This window comes from Phaethon lepturus, unplaced genomic scaffold (assembly GCF_000687285.1).
Source record: "Phaethon lepturus isolate BGI_N335 unplaced genomic scaffold, ASM68728v1 scaffold29021, whole genome shotgun sequence".
In the NCBI taxonomy this organism is placed as follows: Eukaryota; Metazoa; Chordata; class Aves; order Phaethontiformes; family Phaethontidae; genus Phaethon; species Phaethon lepturus.
In genome coordinates, this window is record NW_010520333.1 from 1 (window position 1) to 10,095 (window position 10,095).

Sequence of the window (10,095 nt, forward strand, 5' to 3'; positions counted from 1 at the left end):
AAGATTGTAGGTTCGACTCCTGCCTGGCTCGTACAAATTTTTCCTTCATTGCTGTCGCGCACAGAAGGCGTTTAAAGCTTTTCGTCTGAGCTCATCGTTTAAAACCGTTTATACGCCAGGCACGTCATTGGATTATTGTATCTCCCAAAGCAAAGATGACAACGGTAGGAATCGGAAAACACCACCTAGGCTTAAGTCAAACAATCTAAATACACACCTGGTCCAAAGCCTTAACTGTGCCAACGAATTAACCCAGTTAACACACCAATAAATTCCATGGGGGAAAATCCTTTAGGCCGCGAGGAGAGGAGCAGTGTGCTCACCACTCGCCTTACACGCTATGGTTAGTCTTTAAAAACGACATCACGGGAAATAACCATGAGGTCTCTGAAGGCAGCAAGCGATACTGCTGGAGTAAAGACTATTATTTTCATAGTGATTATCCATTACAGTGTTGAGCAGCGCGAGAGCATCCTTGTTGTGCAGTTGAAGGAAAAGCGTGTGATTTTGTAGAAACCCGTTTTCGACATATGTAAAGGGCTATGCAGTGTGTACAGCTGTCAGCCCGGAGGGGCGAGGAAGGCATCCCCAAGCATCAGATCTGAGAATACTCCACACTGAATCCACTGTGGATTCGGAGCAAGGTTACTATATAAAAAGTGATTCAGGTTGTTATGGATAAATAATTGAGGTAGCTCGTTAGCGTTATCATTTGGAATCACTGTCCTTTCTTCTGCCATGTCCATGGATAGCATGGGCGAGGGTCACGGTGCAATGGTGTGCAGGCAGGCGAGAGGCAACACAAGGAAAGGGCACCCCATCATGTCACGCAAAGTCCATGAGAATCTCAATTTTCTGCTTGTTGCTCACAGTGGTGTAACAGTCGTTGGGGGTCATAGCTGGAACACTTTCTGGAGAATACATGACTCAGAAGATGTCTATTCAAAAGGGAAACAAAGTGGCACACGTAAGCGAATTGTGCTCTGCAAGCTTCTATGTAGGTGTGATGGGGACCTGAGGTCCACCGAGGAAGGAGAGAGGCCAGGTCGGTTTGACTTTCCTCTCCGCGGGCGAGCGAAAACGCGGCGCGGCGAGGCGAACCGAGGCACCAAAATATGCGCGAGCCAGGCAGGAGTCGAACCTACAATCTTCTGATCCGTAGTCAGACGCGTTATCCATTGCGCCACTGGCCCTGCGCGCAGAAAATACCCGAGCCACCGCCCACTCAGCACACCCCTCTTCCGCGGCAGGCCCACTGCGCGCATGCGCCGTTCACCCCTCCCGGACTCTGCCTCCGCAAGGCGCATGCTCAGAACTCCGCGCGAGGTGGGGAAGCACCTTGGGCTGCCGCTGGGCGTTGGCAGGCAGGCCCCTTCGATAGCTCAGCTGGTAGAGCGGAGGACTGTAGAGGTGCCGCCCCACGGGAATCCTTAGGTCGCTGGTTCGATTCCGGCTCGAAGGAAGCGCCGAGCATTTTGTTGTTTTTTCCGGGGGGAATTTGATTTATTTCGGCCCCTACGGTGATGGACGGGGGTGCGGCCGCCTCACGGCCCGGGCAGAGGCAGGTATAGCCGTTTCAAACACATGTAATGTATAAGCAATTCGCATCTCTCCTTTTTATTTTTTTTTATTTTTTAAGGGGGAAAAAAAAAGAGAATACCGCAAAGAGGTGTCAGCCCTGCAGTAAACTCTGAGATCTGTGTTGCGGTGATGCTTTCGGAAGTGCTTCAACATTTTCTTTAATAAAGGTGCCGCCCCACGGGAATCCTTAGGTCGCTGGTTCGATTCCGGCTCGAAGGAGGTGTTACAAATTTTTCTTTCGTCTTCCAGTGCAAAAAGTGCTTTTAAGTACCTTCTCTTTAACCAGTTGCAGTTACAGTCGTTTTTCTCCAAGACATCCAGCTGCATTGCGAACTGAGCCTCTTCTGCTGCCACTCACTGACTTGCAGCAGCAGCTGCTGTGACTGGAGCAGAGGATGTGGCGCCTGCTGCGTGACTGCCAACAGCTCATTAATCGTTAAAGGCAAACAAGATGTATGTTGTTCCTACTCCAGCTTACCATGAACTGTCACAAAGCAAGTTAGTGCAGGAGGATACCTGTTGAGATCCCTCTGTCTCATCACAGTTAATTAGGATGGTGAAATTCTGAGGGGCTTTTTTCCAGACCTCCTCTCCCCCAAATGTCTAGACACTATTTTTCCAGAAGTATCTATACATTTACATGCTGCCACAAGAAGAATACGTTTCCAAATCCAGCCAGGTGATACTTAGCACGTGTTAGCTCTCTCCGCTAGTGGGAAATTGCGTGTCTTCACCAGCGTCTTCCCCAGATTATCGTGTAGGTGCCGGCTGCCGCGCACTCGCCCCATATTGTTGTTTTCCCAACCCTGGGGCGGGTGGCCCCGGCACGAAGGGCTGAGTCCTCTTGTACGAAACTCTGTTCTCTGAGAAACTCTGTACCCGTTCATCTGTCTCAAAGTGAAAGGAGGTGCTGGACGTGACGGTTTATCTGACTTCAGTTTGTGGAGAGGAGGACGGGGGTTACTCTCATCTGCAGTTTTTCTCCCTGCTTTGTAACAGCACAATGAACATTTTATTTTCTTTAGAAAACGACAGCAGAGAAAAAGATCAGTATTTTTAACTGTGTTCAGTTTTGCATGCTTCATCATTTTTCTTTAATGATTTTATTCTAAAAAGAGGCAGCAATGTAATTCTTTTTAATTGAAATCATGCCCATACTTTGGGTGTTAATTCTGAGGGACGGTAAGCAATGAAATTAAATGACATACAATTATGTTTGAAGTTTTTTGGATTAAGCAGAGTGGTTTATCTTATGAACTTGTTGTGGGGAGAAAAGTGCACAAACTACCTAAATAACTGTCTGTGTTGACGGTAGCCCTAAATCTTCTGTGATGTTTCTTCCATTCGGTATTTTGAGTGAATCCGGGTATGAGTTAATACCCAAGCATGCAAAAGGCCAGCTCTTTGAGAATACATCCAGCCAAAACAGTTGCCCCTTGTCCATTTTTCAAACGCTTGGGCTTCGGTGGTCACAGAGACTGGATACCATCCTAGCGAGAAATATTCCTGTCCCGTAGCAGGCCCAGGCTGTCTGGCACTCTGCACTGGCTCTTGGAGAGATGCAAAACCCCTGAGCGAGATGCCGGCCCCAGGGGAAGTTGACGGGACGTCTACCGTTGTCCTCAGCAGCACCATGGTTCCACTCCCTGCCCGCGCCCTTTGCTGGGGGAAATCGTTCCATATGGGAACTGATGTCAGTAAAAGTACTGCGTTGTATCACTTCATCACACTGCTGATTTTTTTAATGCAGGCAGGCATTCTGCGTTATATAAAGGACTCGCAATGTGCGGCTGTAGCTCTGGCTGCTTTGCATAGGTAGGTGCGTCTGCTGCAATCCAAGACCAAGTTCCTCTTTGGGGAAACCCTGAATTGCCACTTGCCACTTGTCAGGGTGCAAAGCCGTAATTTCGGGCAGCTGTCTCAACAGCTTCTCTAGCTCTTACCAGAACGAAATTGTTGATAGCTCAGAAAATAAAGGGAGTGCTACAGTTCATACATACAACCTTTATTAGTCAGAGTGGTTGACAGCAAAGGTAGATTTGAATATATAATACTTTGCCTATGAATAAATGCAGCAAAACAGAACAACATTTTGAGCATCTGTACACTTTAAGAAGATTAATAGGTGTGCGACTGAAATTTAAACAGAAATGTCATTTAAGCATAGCTATGTTCATGTTAAGAACTCTTCTGAAAAGCAAACACATGAGTAAAATTACATCGAAGAGCTAAGTCCTGAAATCCTTATTCATCCTGTCTCCACGTGTCCTCAGAATAGCTGATCCTGACAGCAGTGGGAGAGGCAAATGCTCCAGTACTCTGAAAACTAAGTTTCTTCTTTGGAATTAAACCATGGGTTCAGACACTCGGACTTTTAGGCTGCAAGTCCTGGAGAACACACTCAGAGCCTTGGTCACTGTTTTGTTCTGAGGTTTTTGGCTAGCTGAGATAATACATTGGGGCTCTTCTGCAGAGATCCCCATGTCAGTAAAAGGGCTTTGCAAGCGTACGGCAGCTTGTCTATACTTGTATCGCCCTGCAAGATCAAGTCATAAATCTTTCCCAAGAAAAACCTCTCATTTAGAAATACAGGAGCCACATGATTTATGGTATATCTCGAGCCCATGGAAATAAGTTCCTTGGTTTCAGTAAACTCTGGATCTGGCCCATAGAGTGGGGTCTGGACAGGCATCAAAGATGTTGCGTGTGGAAAAATTCACCAACTCCTTTTGCTAATCTGGGATTTACCTTCCCCTCCCTGGCTTTGGGCCTGATCCGTAGCTGTTGTTGACATCAAGGGTGCAATTCCCAGTGACTTCCATGGGAGCAGGAGGAGGGATTTCATGAGGGAAATGGTTCTACATACAATGTGTATCTTTACACTAGACTTTTCTCCCAATGCCTTTTCCATCTCTGCTGGAAATAGTCACTACATAGCATGTGCACACTTTCACAGTGAACAGACAGTAAAACTTAAGAAATCACTTAGCCTGCAGATCCGTCACATACTACGTGCTCTCCCGACTCCTTCGTTTGGTGATAACATCTTACACCAGAGCAACAACCGTGCAAAGGGGAATAGCGAAGAAAGCCAAAAGATGTGTGGGCGTGAGTGGGTGCTGGTGTCCCCCGCCACGTACCCAGCGGGCTGCGCTCTGCCCGTATTGCAGCACTAGCACCCCAACGCACAAGCCGTCTGATCTGGCCACCCAACAGGAAGATTTGCGGCACTCGGCTACTGCTGGGAACGTGCCTTCTGGGGTCATGGCTCCTCAGCAGCGGGATGGTGTCACCAAACCCTTCTTCCCTGGGACCACCGGGATGGATAGGCGCATCCCCCCGGCACCACTGGGCAGGCGGGATGGCAGCCTGGATTTACATACATATGAGTGGCCTCCCAAATTATTTAAAACACACAACTGAGGACAAAGAGGAGCCCAGGGCAGGAGGGGAGCAAGTGCCTGTGCACAGCCCCAGCCATGCCAGGACTTCCTCACTTCTCTGAAGCAGAAAAACAGGACTATTTCTGAGGGCAATGTGAGCATTAGCTGGCCCCAGTGACAGCACCTGGAGAACAGGTATATAACCTGAACTGGAATTAATGGCTTTTAAAATGTCCATGTGTTATGGGACCTTTAAAGAAATGTTAAAAGTACTATTTCTTGACTTTGGAGTTATAGCTAGCGCTATGAAACACACTTTTTCCCCTAATATTTAGCTGCCACTGAATGACATTTCATGTGAAAGGTGAGAATAGAAGGAAGACAATAATGTTTCACAATCTCAGAATCCAATTTTAAGGAAGGGAATAACACTTTTGACTAGCTATATATTCACTGGTGTACATAATTTAGTGGTACCTTACATCCCGCTCTGGACTGCAGCATTGTGATTAGAGCAAAAATAGCCAATGCACAGAACTGACAATGATTGATGTAACACGATCAATAAAAAGAAATTCAGATGTCTAAGGCTTTTTGTGTCAAACCAGTGAAGTGCGATGTTTAAGATCTCAGAGGTATTTCTTTAGTTCTTACAAATTAGAGGCCTAATTTCTTCATGCTTGCTTAAGCCACACCACACGAATCTCCACCGATTTGTGCAGTGGTACACCTGGACGTGCAACTCATCCCTACCTCTTTATTGAAAATCACACCATGTGCTCTTAGAGACCCTGTGCGTGATGCAGAGGGGAGGACCCAGGCTCACCCTGATGAGCCAGGCTGTGAGGAGGTCGGTTGCTCCTCTGCTGCTTGCCTGCCCTGCTAAGTCCTTGCTGCTCCCGCAGCCCCGGTGCCAGCGCTGGCGCGGTGACTCCTAGCCTAGTGCCAGTGGGGCAGCGGGGCTGGCAGCCAGGGGCACGGTGGAATAAGCAAGCCAGCAGAAAGCTGTTGGCTGGGGACCAATTTCCAGCACATTGCAGCTGCAGCCAGAGAAGCTGGGGCCGCCTGGCATAGGCAGCAAGCCTGTCCAGGCTGGAACAGGGGAGCTTTGCCATGGGGCTGTCACCAGCTATGGGGAGAGAAGAGAGGCTCTGGGACAGCCCAGGGCCAGCCTCCCCCTCCACAGGGTGTTTGCCCACCGTCTCCTGGGTTTGCGACTTGTGCACGGGAGGACACAGAGCCTATGTGTGCTTCTGGTGCTAGATGAGGCTCCTGGATTTGGAGTGACCTGTGTTGTAACCACTCGCAGAATGATCCCTGAGTGCTTTGACCTGGCTTAGGTTTATAATTGTCAGGGCTGGGTCCCAGCAAGCCACTAGCTGCTTTCCAAAGAGCGCTTCCTCCCTGGGAAGAACAGCCCCGTCCGTCTTGCCACCGACTTTCCCTCTGAGGTCTGCTAAAGAGAATTTCTAGGGCTCCCTCACAGGAACTCTCACATCCAGCAAAACTACTGCATGTGAGGAGACAGGGAGAGATGGAGCTGGTGTCTGGAAAGGGGCTCAGGGCTGTGTCTGGGAGGTGAAACCCCAGCTGAGGGCAGGAAGGAGAGCAACTATGCCAAAGCGGGTATTATTAGAGGGAAAGACCATGCCGAGCCTGGCAGTTTGAAGCCATGGGAGACCTGCATGTTGGTCTGTAGAGCTCTGTACTGGCCATAAGTATCTTCTTGCAGGGTGTAGATATCAACCTACTGGAAGTAGCCTAGAGGGAGATTCTGCCTTGATAGGAAATTACTCTCAGGTTACTCTTGATTAGCTTAAAGACAACTACAAATATAGGCTTCAGATCTTATAATGTGTTTTTTCTTGCTGTGACACTCAGTGGAAAGCACCAATAGGTCGTGTTTGCCCATGCTAGGAGTCTGTGCAATAGCTCCGATGGCTGTCCCCTATTAGCTGTGTCTTCTCAGTTGCATTAGTCGGCTGAAGCATGACAGGAGTTTCTCCATCTAAATTGGAGAGGAAGACAAAAAATACTTTAAGAATCCTTCGCTTGCTACCAAAGTCAGATGTCTTGTTAGCACCACAACATTTTGTCTGCTGTTGCAGCTATGGCTTAATCTTGGCTTCACAGGCAGCTGTGTGTATACCGAAGAGGCGGCAATGCCCACACTGAGTCTACAAATGCTTTTACTCCTTGTCCATGTGTAATGGCAGATTTCTGGGTGACCATTGTTAAGCTGGATGTTAGCTGTACCTGGTGCTTTGCAGAGACTGCGAGATAAGGGTCCCTGCCTGTTCCAATCACAAGTGCTTCTTCCTGCAAATGTCTGAATATAATGAGCAATGTTCTGAGTCAGCAAGCACTAACCTTGACAGTGTTTGTGAGAATGGGCCAGAAATGTGTCTTGAAGAAGGCAAAGTTAACAGTAAAGAAAGGAGAGAGTTAAAGGAAAAAAATGCATGAGCAGTAATATACTTGTGAGGGAAGAAATCATATATATCCTGAAAGTCAGCTAGTTAAATAAAAATGTTAAATTGCATTTTGAAGTCTTATGTAATATATTTACAATAGGATTTTGAGAATTACTCTTTTAATGAGTTTGGAACTGCCAAAACCTCATATTATCACTATATAAAACCTTACTGCTTTGTACTTTCTCATTCCATGCAGTTATGTGTTTGGTTTCCCAATATATCTGTAAAAAAAAAATATATCTGTAAAAAAAGTTTGTTGTAGAGTGGAGGAAAGTGAAGTCCTTAGAGAGTTCCCTGATGGCTTTTGTGTTCCCTCTGGTAATGAACAAGGTTTGGCTGCCCTTCTCTTGGGCCTCTTTCCAATCCACCATTTTGTGGGGAGGAGGAGGGGACTCAAGACTCAGAAACTGACTTTTAAAGGTTCAGCCATCTCAGTGAAGTGTTTTCATATGAAAAATTTTGGACTATCTATATCTTCATACTAGCACAGCCTTCACAGTAATTGATACAAATGATGACTTTTTTGCCAAATGACCGAATGTTCAGAAAAAAACTCATCTGACATTTCCTCCCATTTACAAGGCAGTTGATGGGATGAATCATGGGCAAAGATGTAATGTACAGGAGTAGCTTAACCCAGAGCAGGAATCTAACTGCATGCCATACGGCTTCCCCTCAGTGGGGGTAGAACAACTTTGAGTCTGTCAAGGTGAAAGGCAAGAATGATTAAATGCCAAGCAGCTTCTCTGTATGGGCAATTCCGTATTTAGACACAAGGTCAAAGACAGACATGTTTCATAACCTCTAAAAGTATATGAGTAATTAATACTTAGAGCTCAGCTCGGGCTCAGATAGTTTGGCAGTTCCAATCCATTTTTAAAGCACTATGTATTTTCTAGATTTCTGAGCAGTGCTCCCTCCCACCCTCTGCTGCCTCCAAGTTGTTCATTTCATGGAAGATCGTTGGTGGAGGGCAGAGACTAGCAGTTCATTTTGCTGTGATACCCAGATATGCAACAAGAGACTAGGATGCACTGCAGATACGTTGCATTGCTTCCAGCTGATCTGCAGACAGCTGTGAGCTGACACCTTCCACAAGTATTTTGCTGCCCACACCCTTCTAAAATTTATGACTTTTTTATACCAGGGACTCATGGTATAATAAAGTGTACAAATATAACCTGCTAGTGGAGAGCTGCAGAATGGAGGTGCAGCAGAATTCACAGTTTAAACTGTTTTCTATAGATAGCTCTTGCTCACTGTTCGCCTACATTGGTATCATATGGAGTGCGGAGGAGACAATGAAGTGCTAAAAACTTATTGCTTCTGAGTTGGGAAAGTATTTTGTTATTCATGTTCTTTTTTCTTTTTCTTTTTTTTTTTTTCCTTCCAGATTTCATTTTCTGTAAAATTGGGATTGGTCTAGAAATGCCTGGCTTTGTTTTTACGATGATAACCAAACAGGAGAGGAGGACAAATCTGCCAAACTGCTTTGACTGCATCATTACAGCCCGAAGTACCAAGGCAGTCCAAATCCCAAAGGGACCTCTGGGACCACAACAGTCAAGAAAAGGTTTGCCATCGACTTCAGTGGAAGCAAAATGTAGTAACCTGTTCCATGTGTGCGAGTGAAAGTGATGAACCATTGCACGTGTCTGTGCTGCAGATGAGCCAGTGACACCTCCCTCTGCCAGTGTATTTTTGCAGGTCAGCATAACATCATGGCATGATACCACAGATTACCCTACTTTACATTTTCTCAATGTCATGTTTAATCTGAAACGCTAAAAAATTTAATGTTTAAAATGTAACAATCCAAGTATAATATTTATTTTTTGGTCTTTAATTGTACATTAGGACAGTCCTTTTGCAGTACAAATCAATAGTCATAAGAAGAAATGACTGTAAGCTAAGTACAGGCCAGGTCTTGCAAATCCATAATTTCCTCTAGTTCTGATGGTAATGCTACCCATGGCAATACGTGCTGTAAAACAAATCTCTTGCAGCAGATACACAACTACCTGAGCACTGGAACTAGTCAAATACATTTGAATAAAACTTTCTTCTAGAGGAATATGCCATTTCATCAGAATTGAAGGCTTTGACATGTTTGGGTTGATTTCAGGCACAACTCACTTTACTTTTACATTCTAGGGAATGGTTCATTGAATTTTTGGCCTCACATATCTTTTTCCCTAATAAATATGTTTGATGGTATGTTAATTTGAGGAATGAAATAAACTCTGCAACACCTTTATTTTGTTAAGGAGAAATGTGAGGGACTCTGGAAATTATTACTGTTGTGCCAATTCAAAAGGTGAAGTCTAAATTTCGACTCCCACAACACACATATTCCCTCTTCTGTGCAGTACAACCAACTCCAAGCAGCTCCCACTGAGCACAGCAACAACTGGTGGAGACCAGCTCTCAAAGATTTTTAGCATCAGTGTCCTGGTTTCAGCCAGGATAGAGCTGGTTTTCTTCACAGAAGCTCGTGTGAGACTGTGTTTTGGATTTGGGATGAGAAACTGTTGATAATGTGCTGATGTTTTGGGTTGTTGCTGAGCAATCAAGGACAGTCCAGCTTCTCGTGCTGGCCTGCCAGCGAGCAGGCTGGGGGGGCACGGGGAGCTGGGAGGGGACACAGCCGGGGC

The 10,095-nt window shown here is 46.0% G+C and overlaps 1 protein-coding gene and 2 non-coding genes across 3 annotated transcripts in view; 1 reads left to right on the forward strand and 2 right to left on the reverse strand.

The window, feature by feature from the left end:
- Positions 1 to 1,120: 1,120 nt before the first annotated feature.
- Positions 1,121 to 1,193, reverse strand: TRNAR-ACG. The gene has a single exon. It is a non-coding gene; the product is annotated as a tRNA-Arg (tRNA).
- Positions 1,194 to 1,371: 178 nt separating this feature from the next.
- Positions 1,372 to 1,462, forward strand: TRNAY-GUA. The gene is given in 2 exon segments: positions 1,372 to 1,408; positions 1,427 to 1,462. It is a non-coding gene; the product is annotated as a tRNA-Tyr (tRNA).
- A 5,415-nt stretch (positions 1,463 to 6,877) lies between these two features.
- Positions 6,878 to 10,095, reverse strand: part of LOC104628697 (dnaJ homolog subfamily C member 5-like) — an 11,964-nt gene continuing 8,746 nt past the window's right edge. Inside the window, exon 4 of the mRNA XM_010297364.1 lies at positions 6,878 to 6,972. Coding sequence (XP_010295666.1) covers positions 6,878 to 6,972 — 95 coding nt within the window. The remainder of the gene's footprint in view (positions 6,973 to 10,095) is intronic.